Raw genomic sequence first — 26,271 nt, 5'->3', positions numbered from 1 at the left:
AAATGATTGGGAATATGTTCTATAGAAATATTATTTTCCATGCTCTGTCACCCTGTAGGTCTGGATGGTGCATTGAGAGCATGTAAAGTAAGTAAATATGTCGACCTAGAGGCATTGCACATACTGTGGCATCTGTAACCATCAATCATGTGCACTATGCAGACAGGCAGCAGTTCAGAGACATCCTTAGTCACTTAATTTAAATGAATTAGGATTGCTCCGACCAATTAAACCATGGGCGGCGAATCAATCCAGGACATATAGCATCATCAGAATGAATCCCGCCCCCTTACTGAATAGCTTCAGCGGCATTCATAATTGCTCATGATAATATGGCCAAGACCTTTCATTGAATCACCAGATGTCGGCAATGCAAATCAGCAGAAGCAAATGACGCTATTATTTCATCAGCATTCGCTATACAATCCCGCTTTCCAAAGTGAAAGAAGCTGAAGTGGTATTTAATCAAATGCTGTACTCTTCCTTATGTTGCTGTCCCTCTGCTATCTTTCAGGTTTCAATATAATGTAGAACAGACAGATCCCGTGTTATGTTTCGCTCAGTTAAAATCACAGCATGTATTATTTGGGCACTTTGATAGTAATCGAGCATCTTCAAAAATACATGAAATGTTATTTAGGCTTGGGGCATTGTTCATATCATTTGGGTGGCACATTCTATAGAGCTATGGAATGTTCAACCCAATGACGCAACCTTCTGATACTGCATCCGGCAAATAAACAGCATGGCATCTTATTGTGTGGCTATCTTGTGTGCATCTTGCATACCTTGTTTTACCACACATCTGCACATACAATAGGAAAACAAGACAATGTGCCTCATTGCGAGGCAGGCGGTAGCTGTGCTCTTATTAAGGGCACGGCTGCTGCCGGTAATTATTTTTTTCCAGGGCCCAGAAAAGGCAAGGACCGGGTCATGCCGACCTTGGCGGAACGGTAATTGCCCTTTAAAGGGCTCCGGAAAAAAAATATTCCCTATTCCCATTTGAGCCCCATAGGGAATGGGGAGGGTGCTAACAACGGGCCCGGTAGCACTGGCCACGCGTTCAGAGCTGGACCCGCTGCAGAACTCGTAATGTTGCGGAGAGGTAACAACGGAGAGGTAACAACGGTACCGGTAGCACTACCAGTGCTGTTGTTGCCTTTCCGCAACACTCGTAATGAGGCCCGTGTCATGCAATGTATTTGCTGGAAGCAGTATCAGAAACCAGCATTGTGCCAGGCTGCAAATCTTCTGACTCCCCATTCTGAGAATGTGGGTATTAGTATAAATAATAGAACTCAATAAGGCAATAACATTGTATATCTTACATTAAGTGCAATGTATTTCTGCTCTGAAGTGTCTTGTTTTCATTCTATATGTACCCCAGGTCTGGTCCTCTCTTTATTGCATATGCATCCACCCTAGGAAGCTCCCTCCTTCAGGATCTAGACCTGGAGACAGACCTCCTGCAGATCCCTGAAGGCTTAAAGTACCCCTTCTTAAGACCCCCACTCTTGCACCCACATAGAAATGAATTGGTCTCTCCTCTCACCCACCTCCCCTACCAAGCAGTCCTCTGTAAAGCTCTCCCTGAAACCTTGCATGCAAAAGAACTCCGAGAGTGATTGATGTGATATAATATAACTATATACGCTGCCTCATTATGAGTGTGGCATTAATTCAGTGGTAAATCTCCTGAAATACCTCCAAACTCAGTTACTGTTACTGCCACTTGGTCCTGTGAGTGTACCATGGGATTATGAACGTCGGAAGGGTGGTGTAAATCCCCATTTTTGGATTCCATATCAATCCATGGGCAATTTGGCATCATTGCTGCGAGTGGTAATTGTGCTGCGGTAATTCTGCCTATTTTTTTATTAAAAGTGGAGGATTTACCTCCAGGTTATTGCTGGAGTTAAATGCTCCACTTTTTCACCAAACTCGAATTTGGCAGTGCAGAAAAAACGACAATTCCGTTACTGGCTAAAAAAGTGACAGTTATGGAATTACCACCATTTTTTTATGATTAAATTGTAATGAGGCCCAATGATTCCAAAATCTGTTAAGTTTATGGTAATTAATTTCACTGTTTTCTAAGGAAACTATCTAAACTGTTTTTGTTAATGTATGATTTTTTTCGATGCTGTATATGTTTTATGGTCTCTGCCTGAAATAAACGTAGAGAAAAACACCATTAATATTTATAAATAAAATCCAGTTTTGCTTTTTCTGCCCATCAGATTCTTTGGAATCCCACTTTACAAATGGAGTTATTCTTGGGCAGCTGTCTGCATGCAGCAACCATTCGCAATCTAGATCACCTGGACCCCGAAAGCCAGTGGCACTAAAGGTTGCGTACAAAAGCGCGACATGCTGTGCATCGGGCTTCCGGGGTCGCAGTATCCATCTTTTCTCTCTTTTCTCTCCTCCTTTCCCTTCTCCCTATTCCTATCACCTCGCTTACTTTCTTCTATGCACTTACTCTATCAGAATTGTCCCTGAACCTTAAATGATAGCAACCTCGTCTGTTTCCTCCACCCTCCCATTACTATTTTTTTACTCCCCACTACCACTCCAGCACTATCTGAAATGTCGTCAGGCCTAGTATGATAGTCGCTTGTTTTGTTCCTCCCCTCCCGTTCTGCACCCCTCTCCCTCACCTTTTGCTTTTCTCCGGCTCCACCAGAAATGTCGTCAGGCCTAGTACGGTAGTCCCTGTCTGTTTCCATTTCCTTCCCACTCTCCTTCTCCCTTCCTTATCTATGTCTTAGCTCTTGCACTATCTGAAATGTCGTCAGGCCGAGTAGGATAGTTAATTTCACATCCTTACTGTTCATGGCCTGTAAGAATGTGGTTGTATTTTCCCTTGTTCCCTCCCTTGCCTTGAAGCGTTTTGAAACACATTGTGTATAGGCGCTATATAAATAAACGATCATATCATATCATCCCGCTAGAAGGAGGCAAGTAGGAAAAGAGGGGTGGGAGAACTGCGCAGCAGTGGAGGGTTCGGGAGTGGACCCCCTCGAAAGTGACCGGGAGAGGGTCAGTTTCAAAAGACTGGCAGGCTCTTTGAGGAGTAATGTGGTACCCAACCTCCTCACTTACATCTGAGCCCACAGTCCTTGCTGGTGATTAGGACAAGACAGAGGATGATGCACAAACACATAGGGCGTCTCCTTGGGTTTTGGCGGTAATGGTATAAACATGTGTTATCTTAAATACCACTTGATCTTAATCCACAATTTTATTGTGAGGTCATATCTCCCAGTACAGCTCCTGAATAAAGCATGTAGAAAGTACTTAATACGCATTCCAGTACTTTCTATGTGTGCCACGTGTGAAACATTCCAGGCTATGGCAACTGATAAGTAAGGGGTGCTTTAAAAATGTGCTTTAAAAATAACAGGTATTTGAAAGTACCAGATGCAGAATCTTTTGATCCAGTGTAAGTGTAATTGTGCATAGGGAAAAAATGTACTTAATGCAAAAGGCATTGTTTTAATGCATTTTTGAAGCACGCCAACAAACCACGACTATGGTCTATGCTGCCTTGCAGCACAAATGCATACAAAAAATGAATCTTTTGTTGCATTGAGGCATTTTTTCCCAGTGCTAATTGTATTCACACCAGAGAAACGCGCTGGTTACACCACAGCACATGATTACCATCATGCTCATAATAGGACCCCGAATACTAAGAAGACTGGAAGAGTTGGGGTTTTATTTTGATCATTTCTATTGGGTTGATGTTAAAGTAAGACCGGAACAGAATTCCTATAACATCTTATTGCACAAGATTCCTCACCTACCCCCTCAATCCTGTTAAATTAATGCATGGAGGAGATTCTATGGAGTGATAACTAACACACACCACTTACCGCTGTCAGTCCTTTTAATCATGTACTGGCAGGTAAGTCAATTAGAGTGCTGCTAGGTGGCAAACTACTACTTTAATTTGCTATTTGCAAGGGGATGATGCTATCTTAAATTAGCGTTTTTTTTAAACTATTCAGCAGTTTGTCAAAACAGTAAACATTATTTCAAAAGAATTTTGAAAGTCAAACATGTTCATTAAAGCGATAGCTAAATTCTGGGTCTCAATCCGTCATTTATTTTGGGATTCGTGTCAATGCTTGAGAATATTGTTTCTGCGCATGCATGGATTGGAAAGAGCAGGTAGAGAATGGGAGCAGGGGTGGAATCTACATGATCTTTTAGGGATCTGCAGAGTGTATCCTATCCAACCAATTGCATGAAGTGAGGAAGGACTAGTTAACAGCCTATTGTTTCACTAGGACTAGGACTCCCATGATCCCCCACCATTGACTTTTGTAGATATGGATGATGGAAGTTGTAGTCTCAAACATCTGGAGAGCCAAAGGTTGCAGACGCCTTCACCAAATAGTAAAGTTTACACCAGCCATCACCTTAATGTAAAGCAAGGAACACTGGGACACTCCACTGTATTCAAATGTCAAAACAATTAATTCAGAGCATTGATTTTAAGTTTTCCTTTTCTGCATTCACTGCATAAGGTACAGAAAGCACAAAGTTCAGAAGTCGCATTTCAAAAAACTGTATTTTCCACGAAGGTCCTGCAAGTGACACAGTGCTTGGAAACAATTCTGAAGTGCAATAGTACACATTATTTTTGCTGTGTGGATTGGTAAAATACCCCACAGCCAGCCCATGAATTATTCCATTACTAGAACTTCATGGCAGCAAGTTTGCATTCGATCTGGATCTCTATGTTAAACCAATCCAAATACATTTAAACACCTTGTGATGCAATTGAGCATTTACATTCTCAAATTGTCAGTAATGTTCCCACTGGCTGTCACAAGTAATGTAAACACTGTGTGTAGGGTTAATCCAGTTTAATTTAGATCATGCTGTGCAAATAAGGAAGAATAAAAGCGTGTTTGGCTACCTGATAGGTGCCAGATGAAACACAGGGTACATCATGTTCAGTGTGTGTTCTTGCGGCTTATGGGTAACCACCGGCAATACTCCCAGGCTACCAACCCATGACTTGCACCCCATCTCCAGCAGGCATGTGTGAAGCCTACCGCCTGGTCTCTTGGGGGACAGCCAGTGTCTTATCATGCACACTTGATCAATTGAAAGGTTCCTGTCGATGAGGGAAGTGAAAACAATTGAGTCAGAAGGCATATGCTACTGTGGGCCTGATTTACAAAAGCCTTTTACAATGTTGCAATCCCATTGAAAAACACCTGCGCAATCAGGCCTTGAATATTGTGGAGTGGTACTTATACAAAATCACTATGACAAAAATGAGTTTGCACCGCATTGCAATGATTTTGCCTAAGATACATATTTTGCACGCCGAGTAATGAACTCTCTCTATTCTTGCAGTGCATTACGGACAGGATGACCAGGTCGCCTCTTGTGAGAAGGTGTACTGCGGCCGTGGAAAGCAGTGTGTGCTTGGTGAACAGGGCGGGAAGCCGCAGTGCATTTGCGTGCAGGACTGCAGGTCCAGGTACATGCCTGTGTGTGGATCGGATGGCAAATTTTACGAGAACCATTGTGAGCTGCACCGCAACTCCTGCCTCCAGAGAAGGAAAATATACATTGTCCACAGCAAGGACTGTTTCTTCAAAGGTAGGACCAAAAACACTGTGTTAATCCTCATTAATACCGCAAAGTTTACTCAATCCAGGGATTATCTGTGATATATTTTTTGACTGTTTTAAAATACTGTGCAATTATTTCATGAAGTAAAAAAAAAAAAAAAACTGTGAAATGTAATATTGGAACATAATCTTGAATTAAAGGAAGTGTCATTCCAGTTTGGCATAATGCATGTGTGTTCATTTTATACATGCACAGTGGCAAACGCATTCAATAAGCACCAAGAAACAACCATATCCATATCGAGGACCTTTTGGCAAATACACAATAGGACACTGTAATACTTTCCAAACACACACATTTTTCCACTGCTAGTGCTGCGATGATGTTTCTCATAGCCCCTTAAAAAACAGTCAATGAAATAGCATGTTGTATTTGATGATTTCTTGTAAGCCTTGCTATGGGTTAACGTGGTTGTGGGCAGAGTCAGGCAACTGGCTGAGGTCCACTCTGATGCATTAAAGGGACTTCATCCTATAGAGAATCTGTGCCATAGCTTTCCAGAGACACTAAATGGCCATTGGGGCTTGATGAAGGCAGTGCTGGCCCACCACTACCTAGGGATAACCGCGGTTAGAGGATAGCACCTACAGGCCACTGCCAGGCATCAAATGTTCATGAAATGATGACTGCTCGAATATGCTGATATCAGTGGTTAAGATCATGAATGGAGATCATTGTAAAGAAGATGGTTTGAACATGGGTTCTCTAGCAATGCAGGCTTTGGAAATGTATTCCACCAAACTCTCAGAGAATCAGGTTAATAATAGTTAGACAAACCTCCAAAACACGCTAAGTAGTGTGGTGTTAGGTTCATGCTGATATCACGACACATTCATTCAGACATACTCATGCATAAATAGTTGGTTGACAGAGACAAAATGTGTCATGGCATTACAAGAGCACAGCCAAAACGGGTCAGCTTGCAGATTTAACGGCTAGCTGCAGGTCCAGGAGTGTATCTCATCGACAAAGGGCCTGATTCATGGAACGTTTTCCTATGGGATTGCGCCATTATAAAACACTTCCATGAATGAGGCCAAACGTATTTTCGTTCATGCATAATAAAACACAACCGAGGTATGAACAGTGAATTTCTGCATACTGCAGAGACATGCGATGTACTGAACTGGCCCTTCTGAGATACCTGCCTGCAATGAAGCATCTGTCCATCTAAATGATATACATGTGAGCAACATCTTACACATGAATAGCAGTGCCGGGTAATCTTAATCTATTACTGACTCTGTCCCAGCCCGGACGCCTTTTGCAGGTGTGCATGTATTTTATGAACTCCCCTTATTGCAATATTATCATCCACAATGATTCTGATGTGACCAACAACAGGAGGATGCAGGGAACCAATGAACACTTTTAATGAGTGAATGACTCTGAGCCTCCCTTCGGATCCCTACTTAAGTATTTTTAAATTATTTTTGTAAGGGTGCACGTCTGTCACTTATCCTCCATATTGTAATAATACACACCCAATGTTACCCATTCTTCTGGCTTGCAACGGGTGAACTGTAGCCAGAGGAGTAACAGGACACGTAATGACACTGTTCTGCACATACACATGTGCATGCTCACAAAGGCACCGGGAGGATAGCTCAGGGGCAACATGCTCACCTTGGAGCACCACAGGTTTGATCCCTGGTTCCGTGCTTAGATACCTCTGGGTATTAAGCTCGTTATAAATAACCTATAATAACATCATAACACACAATGATGAAACACAGCATGCCCTACGTAGATTTTATCAAGTGACCTACAGCCCACATATTGAGATCTGGTCGAGCTATGGTACCACACCGTCTAAGGTGCATCCTTTCTGGACAATACCACTCCACTTCCAATATGGACCCCACTACTCTCCAATTGGAGATTTCCACAAATCATCCTTTAGAAGCTTCCCAATTATCTCTAGAGTAATTGGTCATTGGTGTTGTGATCCTAAAATAATAACTATGATTTGTTGCAAATGAGCTGAATTTGAAATATGTGTATGTTAGCATGACTGATTGCTCTGCTATAGGTTTTTTTTCCCAACGTGATCAGTGAGTATAAATAAGGGCACTGTTGTTTTGAAGGTGATTGCTAACATGCATTGTAGCCAAGTAAAGAAGTATGAGTTCTGAGTACTACAGGAAGTGGAAGGCGAAACCTGCTGGCTGATACATGTTATTTGACTTTGCATTAGTCTAGCGCGTGTTGCCATTGTGCTGGCCAAGTGCTGTAGGGTGAATGGCCCTTTGGCTGACCTTATTTTAGGCAACCATGATAAAAAGACAGCATTACAATACATGTCAATAGCATTTCGAATTTGCGGGAATGTTGCAGTACTAGCAGAGATGACTATTTTAAAGGCATTCTACTCATTAGTCGATGTAGCGTGTTCAGGCACAGAGAGGTTGTTACGTCACTGCTGATGCGACAGCTGGACAGAATTTGTCATGTGACACATCGCGTTCTCTGGGTCGCAGAGCTAAAGGGGGAATGGACTAGTATGCATGAGTCCATCCTCCCCAAAATGCAACTGTTTACTTTTGAGGGCTTAACTATACTTGACTGTCAGAACACAGGCACGCTGAAGAACATGTACTAGCATGCACATTAGATTCACATGCGCCACAGATACACGCAATGCATGTCCACTTCTCTGTAATAGCGAGTTCAAGCATCAGACATGTTTTATATTGCATATTGTGTTGCATTCTTGAACATATTAATGCAGTAGAAATGCCTGAATTTGAATATAAATATAGTGTTGCACAAAGTGAAAGAAAATATCTTTAGTATTAGTAGCAATGCGGAGCCATCTTTATAGAGGAAAGACAGCGATGGGTACCTATGCAGGCAGAGATCCTTAAACAGCGCGAAAGGAGCAGGTGGCTGTGGGACAAACAGGGTAGGTAGGCAGGGTTGGGCCAAACTGCTGTCTTTCTCTATGCAGTGCCATTCTGGCACCCTTCTGCTATGCTGTGTTATGCTAATATGCTTTGGTTGTTGCCGTAAGGCTATCTTCCACTTTGGTGTCTTTTATGGCCCTTCAATAAGGCCACCTCACATGACTGAGGGGCAGAGAGGGAGTCTCACAGGTTGCAAGCCAGCAACATGGATAGCAGTACAATCAGAGATCAGCACTCACTGTCTCCCCAGCCAGCCAACAAGCCAAAGTGGACAGACTAGGCATGCAACACAATGGAATGGGCTACTAAAAGGACTTCAAGGCGAGAGAAATGGTGATCTGTAAAGCTTATATACCTGGGCACAGAACTCGTTCAACATTTTAGGACACTGAGCACTACCTTTGTCTCAGAAGTAGTCAGGCCTTTAAGCCTTTCACAGTGCCAGAATTTCATTACAAATCTGGGCATGTTGAAACCAAGCCCAATAAATCAGATGGGCAAAGCACCTTTTACCTACTCCTACATGCCCCAAATGTCCAGGTTTTATAGATAGTCTAGCCAGAAGGAAATAGGGGCACTTTGAAATAAGGGTGGGTTTTGAACCATGGCTCATGATGGAGAGCAAATCCCCAGCTTGGGTTTCCTAGAGGTTCTTGACACCTGCTAGGAACTTTATGGAGTATACCTGTGGTGGTGTGCTAGGCAAGACCCCTCTTAGGGTGAGGCCGGGCTCCTCTGGGAGATAATCTGCTTAATATAGCCTATTTATAGCCTTCTTGACCTGGGTTGCAGTTACATTGTTCTATTAATAGAGGGGAAACATGCACAATGTGAGTCAAAGTGATCATGTTCTTCTTTTCTGATGCTCTAAAAGTCTGTAAAGAATAGTACAACACCAAAGAAGAATGCATGCTGCATGCAGGCAAGCATAGGGTCCTCCATTAAGGGCAGACGAGGCAGTGGTGTGCAGCCACCCCTCAAGGTTCTTTGGTATTTTTACAGGGTGGTGCACAACTAGGGAGTCTCATTTCTTTTCATTGGACACAACCCCCCATTAAAGACCTCAAGCTCTCCCATGGATCGTTTCTCAAAGTTCTCCAACCTGTGGCCATTTTTACTTTCAAATGTGGGACTGCAATTAAACCAATGTGTTTTCAATGTTATCACCAGACAAGTTTGAAAGCAGGCCCTTAAAATGCTGTGCCATATCAGCATCAGCTGACAAGGCATGGGCTCTTGCCATGTGGGTCAGATTGAGCTAAAGATACAGCAGGGGGAAACCTCTCTCAGGGATGTTTTCTGATAACTAGCCCAGTGCTTGGCCACCTCAAAAGGTCAACTTGATGACTTTAGACAGCAGCTGCCACTGACATTGTATTTAAATTGCCTCATCTAGAGCCCTACCATGAGTGTTGCTATAATGTGTACTGGCATTGCAATGCTCACTTTGCCTGTCTAGCATGTGCAAAGTTGAGTTCTAACGAATGGCCAATATGGCCATCAGGTTGTGTATGGCAATTTGTGTCCAACTTGAATTTGGCTTAGTTGATGTTTGGCATACAATGCCTAGCTGAAATACAGGCTGATCATCTGTGCCGCATTTATCAGTTCTTTGACAAGCTAATAACTGGTGATATGTTTGTAATGGATATGCACAGAACAAGGGATGTGGATTGCCATGCTACTTTGTAAGGCAGCAAGGACATTTGGGCTATTTTCTGCTGCCACGAGATCCAAATGCACATTATTTAGCTGTAGCCACAGAGCTACCAATGCTCTAACCTCTCCCAAATGTCAAAATCCTGGTGTATTCTACGCTGTAATCCTTGCATGAACAAGGTCACCTGCTTCTGAATTGCACACGTCATCTGACTCATTTAAATACTCCAGTACACCTCTTGGATGCTTGCAGAAGTGAAGACCACGCAGCGTATTATGACAGCCATGCATTCAATACCCTAACCACTGGTCCCCATGTCCATAGTGAAGAGGACATTTTGCACTGCTGTGCCCACCCCAATGTTTTCATACCTGTGTTGTACAATTATAGTGCATGTTTTCAAGAGAAAAAACAGCTTTGCACATTCAGGAAGTCATTCTCTTTTCCAATGAGTTGCCAGAATCTGGTGTTCTCCACAAAGGAGTAAGGCAAGAGATGTATCTTCAACATAGCAGCGAGGTTAGCATCACGCAGGTGATGTCTGTCAAAGGACTTGTGATATATCTGAACTCTCTCAAATTATTTCACAACATCGCTCTAATACGGTGTGGAATCAATGCCACTGCCATTTGCTGCTGGGGTGCAGGGTTCAGAGGTTGAGTCGTACTCCCTGTGGCAAGCACTGCTGCGGCTGAATTGTTTTGAGGAGCAATAGTGCAGACTGGTGGTGGCGTGTTACATCTCTGATGGTTCGAGGTGGTATGTACCTTAGACCCTTTAACTTCTTAGCATGCCTTAGCATTGTGCATTGTGCTGCTCCATGCACATCAATGCGGTACCCAAATCTGTCCCTGCCTTGCACCAGCACAAGGCGCAGAGTGTGCATGTGGTCAGATTCAGCTGTTATTTAAATTCTGTGAAGTACTATCACACATCTGTCTTTCATAGTGGTTTAGCAGCACAGAGGCTGGATTCATGTGGGTGTGATGGTAATGGAGGTTGTGATTCTGGTGATGTTGTGGATGCAACTAATTTCTATGATTTGCATTGTTATCTGGAGGTCTGTGTCACAGATGGCACACAACTCACTCCAAGACTCAGAAGTGGATCAAGAGTTTTCATTGAAGTTCTGGTGGGCCCTAGGGCCATCCCTCTTCCTCTAATCCTGTTTTCCATCCCCTCCCTAGCTCCCTGGCCCCTCGATATGTAGATATAGAACACTGTCCCGGATTGTCTAGGGTATACATTGCATACTGTGCAGCAGATAACATCGAGGATGAAAACATCAAGGATGTTAGGCCAAATTTCAATGCAAATATATGTGGGGGTTGGGTTAGGCTTATAATTAATGTGGGGGAGCATAGGAGGCTGCAGGGAGTCCCCCCCCGCATATAGTTGCACTACAATGACCTAAATGAAACAAAACGTTGAGGTGTTCGTCCTCAAGGTTATTTCTCTTGTTGTAATCACATAGATCCTTATCTAGGTCTGCCTTCAACTGATTGTTAGGACCTTCAAGCTAAATGCACTTTTCCACCCCCAGGGAATTCCTTTCTTTCCTTACTCTATCATACTGGGATTTGGGAATTGTGCCTTATATGCACCTTGCGGAATTCAATCCTCCTTCAACTATGCTCACTCTCACCTCCGCATCACCTGCTCTGTCTTCTATTTCCTGTCCTTAACTCTAGCCATGTTTCCTCACTACTCCATCCAATAGTGTGTCCCGCTGGTGTTTCTCACACCTTCAAGGCCTCACCTCACCCTTTGATGTTTGATGTTACTCCTCCCTCCTCTCCACTACTACTCCCTCCTCTGTACTACTATTCCCTCCTCCACATTATGTCTCCCTCTTCCCTCTAATTAGTACTCCCTCCTCCACACACCTACTCCCTCCACCCTCCAACTACTACTCCCTACTGCACACTACTGCTCCCCTCTTTTCAACTACTACTCTTTCCTGTTGACAACTACTCCTCCTCCCTCCAAGACTGGCTCTGGATTTCTACCCTCACTGGTGGGATGAGTGTGCTTGAAAAGGCTTGGGTGCCGGCCTTGTCACGCAGTGGTGGGGAGATCTTCAATTGATACTACTGCCTCTCCATCTCTCAATCTCCTCTTCAACCTCAGTGTCATTGCTATCCAAAATCAATGCGTGTTGCCTGGGCTTCTGACAAAGTGCAATCTCCATCTAGAATATCATCATCACCCATCGCATCATCATTATGGCTGATCTGGTGGAAGAGGGTGATGGAGGCAGAGACCTGCAATTTTCAGTCTCCCCCCGCTGTTCAAGTGCACCATATGTTGATCTTCCCTTTTCTTGGTTCTATAAGGTCTGCACACTTCTCCCTTCTGCCCCAGGGGTGCTCAGAGGAACTGAGAGCATGAACGAGCATTAAGCAGAATGAAATGCAGCCAGGTGCAGAGGAAAGCACAATGCTGCCAGTATTCTTTTGAGGTCACCAGCACAATTTTGCGGCCCCAATTAGCAATATTCAGGCTTGTTATGAGTGTTTCTACTTATTGTGTACATGACCACTTTTTAAATGGACGCACACATGTCAGGATAGAATTTTCAAATGCTCTGACTGACCCCACTTGGACATCAAGATGTCTCTCACCATACGATACATGTTGAGGCAGGCAGCTAGTGCATGGCTAAGTGAAATCTTCTTACACTTAGGTATATAGGAATGGGCTGTCGGCATGTCTCTTGCACCAATAGCCAGTCCGTCTTATTCCCTAGGTGTCCCTTTTGTGAATCATGGACTTGGAAGGGCAGAATTGCAGTTACAGAAACGTCAAGGGCACTTTACCCCTGATATCCCACAACCTTTGCTGACTGACTTTTGATCTTTTTATAGCTAGTTTGCATTTTTGAAGAGTTAATGCCAAATGTTACAATTCTATAACCCAGACGATTTGGGCATGTGGGCCATCAAAACTTGATATTGTACTTTGTGTTGCTGTCGTTTGGTTCACACTGTTTGCCATTCGATTATTTGATATACTTTCAAACAATCTTAAATGTGTCACTATGCATTAGCTGGAGCACTGAACCATGCGAATATTGCCATGCACATATGCTGTTTCATTGGATGAAAATAGACTGTAAGTTAAATTTAAATTCAAAGTAAATGCTATTGCATTGGTTCCTGGTGTTTCCCTCTGGAGAATAAGGATTGCTGCCTCGAATGCCAGACTTCTAGGAATGCTGCAAGGTTGGAAGAGTTCCTCCTTGGTGACAGGGGCATGGCCGGTACCAACCATGGGCGTTGAGGCAGAGGGTATCACTCTGATGTGAATCCCAACCCCTGGCTCCAATGGCAAGAACACATTTCTCATCTCCATGTATTTAAACCATCATTAACATGATGGCACAGCAGCAAGCACAATGGCAGAGGACAAAGGCCTGCTGAGGCAATATCAACAGACCGCCAGTGATCTTCAAAATGTGCTGCTTGCTCCCCGGGGGAGTGGCGCGAATCCCTCAGCATGGAGCAACATCAAAACTATTTAGCCTGATCTGCATTTCAACTGAGCCTGATGCTCCATGAATGTTCCCTCCAGCGAGTCGTCGACTAACTGGAAACACGCGCAGCTTGAAAGAACGTTTCAGGTTGTGCTTATTTCTTGGCCATCGAAGTCAGCAGCATATTCCATTGAAAGAGGGATACCCTGAGAAAACTGTGGCTGTTGCAAAGAGGACAAAACCTGAAAGGAGAGAAAATTAAAAAAGGGCTGGGTGGGAGTAAAAATGCGGAACAGGATGAATGGAAAGGGAGAGAGGAATTATATTGGAATCAATCGCAGATACAGAGGTTAAAAGAGAAACAACACCAACAGGATGAAGTGTGTGAGACACAGACATGAAAGAGGCAAAGGACAGGGGAAAGCGAGAGACAATGAGAGAAAAAGAGAGAGAGATGGGGGAGTGTTACAGAGGAAACCGAAGATAATGAAGCTAAAGGCTGAACTGGTGGGCTTAACATTTAGTTGGGCCAGGCTTCCCATGATTAGAATCTTTGTTAAACTAAATAGCCTCTGCTTTGGGGTGAAAGATGCATCTAATGGGTCAAAGGAAGTTGAAATATCTATTCAGCCTCCTGGGCTCAAAGGAAAGATTGTGCACCAGGAGGATTACTGGGACATGAGTCAAACAGGGGTCCCAGAAAAACTTTGAGAAGGAACAAATGTTTAGAGTGGTAGTGTGCCCTAAGAGCACCTTCTGGATGTGGATGAAGCAAGGGTCTTTAAGAACAGTGTGAGATATACCAGAACACATGAACCCAAGCTTGGGAGATTTACTAAGATATTCATCCTGATGAAGGCAGAGATAGTGGGAGCTTTGGTTATGTACTCCTGAGGCCGATTCTCTATGTTTCAACATGTTTTTCAGACAGTGTCCTGTATGTACACTGTGCAATTAGCCAAACAGTATGGAAGAAGGTGTAATTAGATTGTCTCTGATGGGAAGGGGGGCAACAAAATAAAATAGTGGCCCTCATTACAAGTCCGGCGGAAACTATGCCGGAAAAATTGGCAGGTAGCCGCCAGACCCGTAATGAATTACCGCCGCCTTACTTTCTGGTAATACCAGGTCATTACAGCCTGGTGGTCCGGTAAGTTAGGCGGGGGTAATTGTTAATCCCCATTCTCATTTGAGTCCCATAGGACTCACTGGGAATTGGGACCATGGAAGCACCGGCACTGTTAATAACGGTGCCAGTGCTTCCATGAACATCTGCGGCTGGGTGCGTTCCGGCCGCCAGAGCAGACTCTGGCAGGCGGAACAGCACCAGGTTGCAGACTTGTACTTTGCCGGTCCATAAAACAGAGGTGGTGGTAAGCTTACCGCCACTGTTGTTTCCGGACCAGCAGAGTTGTTATGACAGGTATTGTATTTGTGTTCAGTGAGAGTCAACAGATAGCGTTGTTGGCTATCTCATTCCTGTCTCTACAAAAATATCTGGTGTCTAATATGTTAGGTTCTGTATATATATTTTTCTCAAATGTACTGAATGAATAAAGAAGAATTTATTTTTGTGATTAAAATAAAATGGGGGAGTTATTTCCATACATTAGGTGATCCTTTCTTGATTATATCACTGTGACCTCCTGGGAGATCAGGGAATAATCCAGGTACCCCTTAATATTAAGCAGAGGGCATCATGGCCATTGCTCATCAGGCAAGCGACCCGTTCCTGATTGGCCTTCACGGCGCGGGGTGGCGTACAGTGCAGTTTGCTGCACACTGCTCCATCCGCTCCCGAATCAGCCTCCTGCTGCAGTTCGTTCTCCGAGACGCACGCTGCTTCAATAGCTATCAATCATAGAGTTTAAGAGTGAAATCCTCAGAGGTGCCATGTTTATTCCACTGCATTCTGCTGACAGAGGGCAGACGCTGGGCCACGGGAGGCTGTCAGCTATCACAAGAAAATTATGGATTTCAAGTGTTCCTTTGAGTAATCATATACTTATCTTGTAAACCAATATGTTTAAAAAAAATGTGCTTCCTGTGTTTGAAAGGTTTGTTGGTCTGAATTTACTAGTTATGCTGATTGTTAGTGTGCTCTATGGGCACTTCCCTAGCCCGGGGTGCCCTGCTGGGTGCCATAGGTCTGTCTCTGCATGACATCCCACTCGTTTCAAAGCGTTGTGTAAACAGTAGGTGGCACCCTTAGGATCTGTGGTGCAGGCTTAGGCTTTCATATATGCGGACACAAGGCTCTGAAGAGACACCGAGACCTGGCAGAAGTGCCTGAGCAGCAGTCCGCCCAAATCCCAGTTGGTCTGGAATGAGTCAGGGTTTATCTCCGAATGCTCAATGTTTGACAGTGCAGTGTCATGCAGTTTTACTGCCTCTGTCTTCTTCAAGCCTATGTGACATTACTTCTGAAGACAGCTATGAATGTTCTATGTCATGAGTGGTGTGAAGTCGAACGTGTTTTCTGCCATGCAGAATCTTGCAGCTAGATGTTATTTTGTTTATTGAGCATGTTTTAGGCGTCTCTACAACAAAATTGTGTTTCTAGGTGCCACAAGGCTAAGTGGGGAGGGAACAAGGGGAATGAATAACACTGGCAAATAGTAAATATGCTATCATGGTCCTACTTGACCTTGTGGCGTACAGACGTGCAAGTGCAGTGAAGAGAAGTGCAGGAGATAGGGATGGTTGGGGGGCAAGGAATGGACAAGTGCTGGTGAGGGGTCAGGAGGGAAGTGCCAAGGAGAGCTAAGGATGAGGCGTCGGCTAAGTGCTAGGACAGGCGAATTCCAAGGGTGGGATGCACAGTCGCCAAACAGTGGCCAGCAGTGGGCAGTGCAGTGCGGGGCATGGTTGTGGTGTTGACTGCGTAGAGGGCCTGGTATCCTGTTGGATTCATGAGGACCATGCCACCGGTCTCAGTGGCAGTGGGGTGTTAGCAAGGAAGGGAAAGAGGGAAAGAGGTAGAAAAAAAGCAGAGTTTTGATGAGTTTCCGGAACTTAAGGAGGTCTGTCTCATGTCTGAGAGGGACAGGGAGGCTGTTCCAAAGGGAGGCACGGCCTAAGAGAGAGACCTGCCCCCCCCTACTCTCTGCTTGGTGAAGCATTTGACTTTTACTTTTCTTTCAGTAATGTTCATAACTGTAATTGCTTCCATGACGCGACTGCTAATCCTTTCATCGTTAAACAGGAATGTTTGCAGTAGGAAGCTGATTGGTCGCCCTATAACGAAAGTAATATTAGTTTATAAAACATGCCCTGGCTGAAACAGCTGCCATTATTACCAGCTAAACAGAATCCTGCTTGAAGCACCTTGCATCGATGCACATAGCTCCCTGTTATAGAGGGCCCTCATATCTGAGCTCCAGAGCTGCTGTGAATAGAATAAGCTCATTAGAAGGCTGTGTTCTAGAGGAGGGATACTTGCAAATGACACCGGGCCTGGTGAAAGGCCTTTTAGGTGAAGTTCACTTGCAATACAGACACTAACATTTGCAGGTAGTAGGCCTTTAAGTGGGCCGAGAGCAGCAGGGGTGGAGCCCCGGCCGTCTCCAAAAAATATGGCTCAGCTGGGGCCCCCTGGTGCCTTCACACCACTCCAGGATATTAGCCCGCTACGCCCACAGCTGTGACAGGACATTAGCCTGTCGCCGGTTCCATGTGATTTAAAAGACTCATGTCACAGAGAATTCATTAAAAACTAACTGATAAGAACGAAAAATATTGATTTTTGGGCCCTCCCTTAAAGCCCCCATTTCCCTATGTTTGAAAGCTCCCCCAAACCCACCGGTTTTAACCCCTTAACTATCACCCATACATATGTTTACTAAAACATGTGTTCTTTTTCAGTTTTTTCAATTGGTTATGAATTCATTCATTATTTTTGATTTGTTTGAATCACTGTATGCTGTGCCAGCCACAGCATCGAGTGAACTGCAACTTCCTTTTGCAACCCACGAAAAGAAGTTGCAGTTTGCACGACGGTGTGGCTGGCACTTCTGTCAGTTACAGTTTCAGGAAATGCCAGCCACAGTGTCCCCTTCCGTCCTCCCTTTCAGTCTCTGGTTGGTGTTAGTGGCGTCATTAAAAGTGTATTGTTCAAGCTGGTTGGATGTGCATTCTTTTACCACTTTGGTCAGGAGGATTCAGAGAATCAGTGTTTGGCAGGAGCGTGGGTTGGTGCCTTTTCCCAGAGCATGTGTGAGTGTCCAGAATTTTGAAAGACCTTCAGTTTTTTGCTGTAACCTCTCAGACGAGAACTGTATTTGCATGCTGCAAACCTGCATTTAAAGACCTTTTTTTTCATTTTTCATTTATACTGGCCCTCATTACTGGCCGAGGTTGGAGGTAGCCTTGCCGGTAAGAGCGGCAAGGCTACCTCCATACCGCCATGAAAGTCCGGCACCCATGAATGGGCAATTACCGGGGTATTCCAGCAATTGCCCTTTCGCGGGTGCCGGTAGATCCCCATTCCCATTTCAGCCCCATAGGGCTCAATGGGAATGGGGGAGCCCAGGAGATTCAAAGCGAAAGCCGCCATAGGCAGAAATACAACATTGTTGTATTTGTAAATACCGCTGCATTTTCAGAAATACAACAATGTTGTATTTCTGCCTGCGGCGGCTTTCGCTTTGAGTCTCAAAGAGAAATACAAGGTTGTTGTATTTGTAAATGCTGCAGTTTTCTTTCTACGTTCCCCGGAGCCTAGAAAACGTAGAAAGAAAATTAGAACTTTACATAGGAACTTTCTTTAAAAATATGGGGAATGTATGTTTTTGATTATTGGCTATCTTTTGGGACAGTAACATTTTGAGTGAACTATTCCTTTAAAGCAATGGTAGGTAGGGAATTAATGCGAAATAGGTGGATTGGACTTTCTAATCTGCTTCTACCGCATGGATGTTTATTATCTGTTCCCTGAAACAATACTCAGGACTCTTGTTTTGTCCCTTTATGGAACAGTCAGACCATTCATGGGAGAGTGCTATTATTCATGGGCCTGTGTTGTCACTGGACTGTCAACCCAGTGATGGGTCCCAGGACAGGCCAGTCTGGTTACAGGGGATTTCCCTTCCCTCCCACAGTGCTGCTTCATTGCTATCCATTGGCATGCAATAGACTACAACTTTAGGATTCACCCCGTTTGGTGACCTTTACGGAAGCGTTACACACAGCTGTTTAAGAAAGCATTAACGTGCTGGCTCTGTGTGATACTTCTGTGTTCTGCCGGCTGATCTTCATATGATTTATTCTCCACTCACTGTCGGTCTTTGGGAAGTTGCTGTTTTATGTTGAACTTAATTTGGATAATTTAATTATTGGATTCTCAGGAATTCCGACATTGCAGAATTGTCTTCCTCTAAGCTGTTTAACTTATTTATTGTTATTGGTTTCCGTCTCATCTCATACAGTTGGAAGCACTGGATCACTTATCATATTTTGCTTGGTGGAATTATATCTGCTATGTTCATAGGATTGAAAAGCTTTGCACAAACACATTAAATGATATTAACAGATATAATAACATTTTGAAAGTTTTTTATGCATTTCTTAAGAACTACTGCCTAACCATGCATTAATTGTTCCATCATAATGCAATTCCTCATTTTACTCCCCAACATGTCCTGTTTAGATTAGTCGTTGTGGTGTGTATTGTTTCCTGCTGCATGGAATTATAAATTCACTGTTAATGTTACATTCACAACATTTTTTTGTATTCTAAATTGATAGGACCTACTTCCAATTGTATCTGTTTAACCTTGATACAGTGATTTGCTCTTTTATTAATTTAAGGGTTTGATAATCAATTGTACTAATATCACGTTATGCTATTTCTTATGTACTATAATTACTCGGATTGTTTGAACTATTATTGGTATTTTAAACAAATGCTTAATTGAAATATTTAACACAAGACTCGTGACTCTTCATTCCAAATATATTCTCGTTTGAGCTTTCATAGTCACCAGTCATTTTAGAATATGTAACAGTGTGTGACCCCACCAATCTTCTTGACTTTCACCAATGTAGTAATAGACAGAGAGAAAGACAGTGCAGAGAGAAGGAGGAGATTGAGAGATCGAGAGAGGTTGAGAGTGCTAAATCACCATATGGTAAGCTTGGTACAACCAGTAATTTAAAATTTGCTCCATATTTGTCTCTCCAAGGCCAGCGACGTCAATTCACCAAAATGCCAGGGGTAGTGGAAGTGACATCACATGACCCTTGGCCTCTGATGCCATCACAGGAAGTGATGTCATTGGACCCCACCCCAAAGTGACAGCACGGGAAGCGATGAAGCACGACTGTTTACCCATTGATGAAACAGGAAGTGGCATCACATAGCATTATTTCTAAGTGCATTATTAAAAATATGGTTACAATATTACTATAACGTGATATACATTTCATACAAGAATGGATCACCATATGTATCGGCAGAAAAAACTTGCTATAACTGCAACTTATGAAAAGCAAAATACATAGTCCGAAATGGATGCTTATTCTACTCTAAGTGCTTTTTGAGGAATGTTGTCTGCATTGTGAATTTGAGGTGTTTAAGAACAGACTAAATCAGTGACTCACCACCTGGTGTGTGCCTGAAATAAACATTTAATGAGTCTAGCACTTATTGTATGAAATTCCAGAAAGGCAAATAGCTACAAGGCATTTGCCACAGCCCAGGAGCTTCAATTTGTAAAAAAAAAAAAAGAAAAAAAACCCCTTTTTTTAAGGGTTGCAAGGGGGGGTAGAAAGGGAGAACTCAGGGGTCGCAAGTGCAACCCCTTAATGACGTCCCTGGCGCAGGCGCTAGTATTTATCTGCACTGTCTTACATTTCGCGGATGAATTCTGCCAAATTAATTTGGCAGGTCTCTGAAGCATTTTAGTGGAACCAGCAGCTCCACGGCTCTATTTTCATGCTAATACCGAGAAATTAGGGACCTTGAGACCCAATGATTATTGTTTTGTGTGACTTCGGCCTAATTGTAATTGCAAACATGTGTCAAATGTTTTATGACGCGGAGGTGACAGAATAATCAGCATTAACTTGGGAAATTACCCTCGATATTTCCCGGGGATGCAGTCATGCTGCCCCCCTGACATCTCATGAATACCTTACTTCTTAGGCCTGCTTTTCACTCAATAAGGCCTGTGTTTAGTTACATGTCCGGTTGTATTTCATTGTGGCCTGTCAATGTATGACTTTTGGCTGTGTTTGAAATCATCTACAGTGCAAGCTTATTATGGACTTTGATGATTTAGTATTCGAGTCAATGATCTTAGGTTTCTAAATGATTTGGCCAAGGATTTCTGTGCGATCGAATGTGAATAAAACAAACATGGTTTACAGAACTACCAAATGATGTGGACAACATCTCCACTGAAACTCCTTGCAAGTACATTTGGCTCATATACATGTATTTTTGAAAAAAGCTAAATCCTGACTGGATTTTACTATTTGCTGGGTGGACAAGGCTAAACCATCCTTAAAATCTTGTACACACCCCTTCTAGCTTTCGTGTGCAATTATATATTACCATGGTTACTGTATGCTTCAAAGAGCGAGGCCTGCATGGGGACGCAGCAGTCCCCATGAATTGAATGGCTGCAACAATGTTTCAACAGATACAACCGTGTGATTATTATATATATATATTTTTTTTTAAACTGCATTTTTTTTAAAGCGATCACACAGCCCAGGGGTATTGAGGCGCTCTTACAGGAATATGACTTAGTTGTGTATTTCAAACTCGCTACTACCCAGAGGTTTCTAAGCGTGGACCCAGGGATCGAACCTGTGTTAGTTTGTGTCGTCTTGTTTCCAAGGCGAGCACGTTGCCGCTGAGCTATCCTCCTGGGATTAGTGACTGGGTTCGAATTCCATCCACAATGCCCAGATGGCAACCCAAAGCAGGCCCATAAGAAATCCTAATTGAACCTACCGCGTGCCAAGACCGTTTTTTATAACAAAGTGCTTCCATGTAATAGCCCTCCTTTCACAGTACACAGACCCAGCCATGTATCAGTCTTCTGTCGATGCCGCTGGGCCAGACAAGTTGCAGATCATCAAGAACCACTGCCCTCAGGAAGCATGTCTGACAAGCCCCTGCATGTAACTGACACAAATAGCATTGGCAACCATCTGTGTCTGATAACTGTGGTAGCTAATTACCAAGAAACTTACGTACAACCTACAAGAAACCCAAAGTGAATATTGGTTCTCCCAGGAATATTTCCCCTATCTAAATTGTCATTGATAAACCATTATGATTAGCTCTGTTAGCTCTCATGCATGCCACTAGGGGGCCTGCTTTGCGGTCAGCTTCCTATCAGACCTATTTTCTGAACCTTACAACACAGTACTGTTGTGATGTGGTACCTTTGGAGATAAATCTTCTTCCACTGCACTTCCCTTCCAAATACATTTTGGGTTTTTAGCAGCCAGTAGACGTCTTTATAAATAAGACTATGCTTCCCAGCATGCCTTGCCTAATGTATCATCTCCAGCCTAGCAGAATATGGTTGGGTGGAGGATGAGGAACGCCTGTTGCATGCCAGGTGAAAGCAAACATCACAACAGAGGCATGTGCTCATTAGCTTTAAACGCCGCGGTTTGCTTCAGTACTCTGCTGTTCTTTGTTGCAGTGTGGCGGTTGGTGGTGGGTCCCCTGTTTCTGGTTCTTTATTCTTAGTTTCTAGTTCGTAGTTACTTGTTTTTGTTCTTGGATCCCTGAATTTCGAAATTAGTGTGCTTATTTGTCTTTTCTGCTTCCTTGATTTCCTTTCTGTCTTCCTCTGTTTTGCAGTCAGTGCTTCCCAGAGCTTTCCGGTTCCTGTGCAACTCAGTTTGCCTGTGTGCTATAGTTCTTGGACAATTTGTTCTGCAAAGTGCACTTGATACTTTTGAACACTTCTCCTATTTATATTCCTTTTTTCCTTTCCTTCTCTGGGTGTTGGTTGTCAATGGTTTGCTCCTCTTCATTGACTCAATCTTTGAGTCTGCTCCTGGTTTTCCTCTGCACTTCCCCCTTGTTCCCATATTGATTGCTAGGTGTAGTGTGCAGTTTGATCCTGCTCCTGTGTCTACACCTATGTTTTCCTATCTATCATGTCAGCACTATTCCTACTTGTACCTTGTCAAGAGTCTTATCTATTTAGTCATACTCTCTTTGCAGTTATAGCCTTTCAGGATAGTTGCCAAATCACCAGGGCTGAAGGGCTTTGCTTGCAAACCGTGTCGTCTTTCACATACTCATGAGTATTGTCTTTTAGATCATTTATATAATACCATTGAGGGTGTCAGCATATAGACCATGTCATTTCATGACCGTAATGTGGGCTTAGCGCGGACAGTTACCTCTAACAGCAATTGTGTGTAAAAAGCTTTCTGTCTTTCCTTGAAATCATTAGAAGCTTCAGAACCATACCCCACATCTGTGGGATGTTTTTACCCATGCATACAAGCCCTACCATAAAACTGTGCAGTACTGGCATGGAAAACATCATGATGGCCAGAACTCCCCAGAGAGTGCACAGGGAAAACATGAAGGATAGGCTGCCACCCATTTTTGCCTATGTTGTGAGCACAGGAGGGCACTGCCTAAAACCACCATTGGGCTACACACACAGTAGCCTGAAACCATTGGGAATGGCAATGCTGATTGCCAAAAAAGCAATTCAGAACTGTGGGGAATTCATTTTCTTAATCCCAAAAATGGTTGCATTACCAGTACTCACCACTATCAGAAAGCCGGTGTTTTAAAACCACCAGACTTTTGTGTAAAACTGAACAAATTAAACAAAACCAGAGCAAGGAAAGACTTGCTAAGAGGTGGATACAATGTAAAACTATATTCTGAAATGACTTGAAGGAAGTAATTATTTAATGTATATGTAAAAATTGTAAGTGATTTAAACTGGGAACAAAAAATGACATTTAGCTGAAACCTGGCTTAATGAAACTGGATTCTGCCTGACAACTACCCCCGACAGGAGTTGAAACCTGCTCAGCCACTCTTCCCCTTGCCAAAAGGAGTTGTCACCTCTCTGATTAGATTAGGGGTGGAGCAGCTGGGGACTACAGGGAGTTGAACAAAGGCCTGTCCTGGACTCAGGCAAATGTTATATTGGGGGCATCGTAAAATAGCTTCCTCTTGGGAGAAACTGGGAGGCAGCAGTGCCTCTGTGAACAAGCTGGCTTGGGGGAAGTGGATAAACCAGTTATTCCACCCTGTGATGGGGGAAGCCACACCCCTTTTTGACCAGGGCATAATTTTAAAAAGATAGATAACTCATAGTGCAGACGTGTCAGAATTATATAAGTAATATCATTATTTTTGTGATTTTTCTGTGAACATTTTGAGAGGCGTTAGGACCCTGTGGTGTATTCTGGGGGGTTGCTAGCGGAAAATAGGGTCTCACTCCAAATGTATGCATGTTAAAAATCTGACACTTTATCATCTGTTACCCATATCCCTGGTGCACATTTGTGTAAAATCTGGAAAGGTTTAGAGATTGTTATCTGGATGAAAAGGGGAGAATTCTATCATCAGTGGACACGACATCGTACAAAGACAGGGATCGGATGGTTTGGTGCTACAGAAAATATGTTAACTGGACCTATAATATTAGAAAAATGGTACATAGATAAATATGTATTTGGGTCAAAAATAGATTTGTGTGCAATCTGACAAGGGGAGGTTCATCTGACCATAAAACCTACAGCATCACTCTGACTCACATTTCCTTCCCCCAATGAAGGGAGAGAGGAGGAATTGGCCAATGATAAGTGAGAGGGGCAGGTTTAGTTATGACCAACGCACACCCCCACTTTCCAAAACACATAAAAAGAGACTGCTGGGACAGATAGAGACATTCAATTCCATTTGCTGCGGAGCTTGCTGACCGACGACTTCACATCCAGAGATCCAGACTTCGAATCCATCAATCTCCAGAACCTGTAGCTGAAATTAACTCCAGAATTTGTAGCAGAGAGGCCTGAATCCACCAGCTGAATCCTCTTCAGCAGGCCTCAAAACTGACCAAACTATTCAACAGCCGGGCAAGCTGTTTGAAGTTTTGCCGAGAATTTTTGCAAGAACCTGTAGCAGTACCCAGAAAGCAGTGTTACATCCAGAATCCAGAGAGGCTAGACCAGCAGAGCAGAGCTGACCCAGATCGCTGTGAGCAGAACCGGTGCTTGATTGACCCGCCGAGCACACAAAACCGCAGCCGGATGTGTTGACCAGATCCGTGACGAGGCCTAGTTCAAATTTATATTGTGAGTACCTAGCAGAACTGTGCAGAACCAATCTCTTAGTTAAAATAATCTAATCCAAATTATTTTAGAACAGCCTCCAAGAAATCGTGTCATCTGTCATTTTTAAAGCTGCACAACTGTCACCTGTCAATTCTGAAGCTGCAAACTGTCACCTGTCATTTTGAGTTTTACTTTAAATCCGAAAATCTACCTTAATTTAATCATCCGTATCTCTGGAACCGTTTGGGCTAGGAACGAGATTTAACTTTCCGCAATCACGATTTACGCACTCGCGAAATTTACCGTGATTTGCGATTTTGGCTCAATTTCTCCACTTGTCAAAATAGTAGCTCCATTCTTTCTTTTGTTAAAATCCGTTGCAACTTGGTAATAACTCATAGAGCATTGCTAAAGTGAGCCTGAACTAATACCAACACGCATCTCCCACTCACCCTGAATCTCTAGAGGGAATTAAAATCAGTTGGCACATTTTCCCATCCATTGCCATCACATTTAAAAAGCATTTTGGGCCTGTGTTTCAAACTCCTACCTGTTTCCTCTAAGCCTGCTGGGGGGGAACTGAATTTCGTATTGTATTTGATTGCATTCCTGAGAACTGTGTGCTCCTCTTTCCATCTCCTTCCATTTCTTACATTGCATAGGGGAGGGGGGTGCATTGCCAGAGAAAAAGTGATTATCTTATCTTTTGCTAAAATCATATCAAGTATTTCTGTACTGCATTTTATTCCTCATTCTTTTCCCTTGAAATCATAAAAGTATTTTTGCTACTTTATCAATCCTATACTAACTACTCATTGATTGTAAAGAAGTGTGCTAGTGCCAGATTACCCATTGTTGATGAACATCATATGTCTAAGTGTACTATCAGATATTAATTTATTATAAAGTGTGATATATATATATATATAGTTTAAATTCTCAAATAAACCTTTTAATTTGCAAAACAAACCTACTTCTTGGCTCAGTGGGGTCAGGGGGATTCTAAGAAGGGGGTGCTATACAAGGGTGGTCATCCAGAGTACTGAACTAGACATAAAAATACATTAATAAGGGTTTTCCTCAGCACCCCAGACTAGGCATTGACTTGGCTGTAGTGTTGGTTGAATATCGCTTACAAAAGTGGGGGCTCGTCCAGGATATTCTGGGTTAGATTTACCACTTGTGCAGATTAATACAGTGTGCCAATTGACCAGATACACATATCCGGTTAGATCACCACACTGTTTTACACTGTGAAAGCATCCCTCAAAGGAACGCTCTATGGAAACGGT

General features: G+C 43.3%; 1 protein-coding gene across 2 annotated transcripts in view; it reads left to right on the top strand.

The window, feature by feature from the left end:
• The window catches only part of FSTL4 (follistatin like 4), a 2,447,383-nt gene that overhangs the window by 769,466 nt on the left and 1,651,646 nt on the right, over positions 1-26,271 (top strand). For both annotated transcript variants that reach the window (XM_069652538.1, XM_069652539.1), the window contains exon 4: positions 5,380-5,628. In XM_069652538.1, coding sequence (XP_069508639.1) covers positions 5,380-5,628 — 249 coding nt within the window. The remainder of the gene's footprint in view (positions 1-5,379; positions 5,629-26,271) is intronic.

The sequence above is a fragment of the Ambystoma mexicanum genome, chromosome 3p, assembly GCF_040938575.1.
Source record: "Ambystoma mexicanum isolate Mex_15411 chromosome 3p, UKY_AmexF1_1, whole genome shotgun sequence".
Taxonomy (NCBI): Eukaryota; Metazoa; Chordata; class Amphibia; order Caudata; family Ambystomatidae; genus Ambystoma; species Ambystoma mexicanum.
Note: the sequence above shows the minus strand (reverse complement) of the source record. Positions and strands in the feature narration are given on the sequence as shown.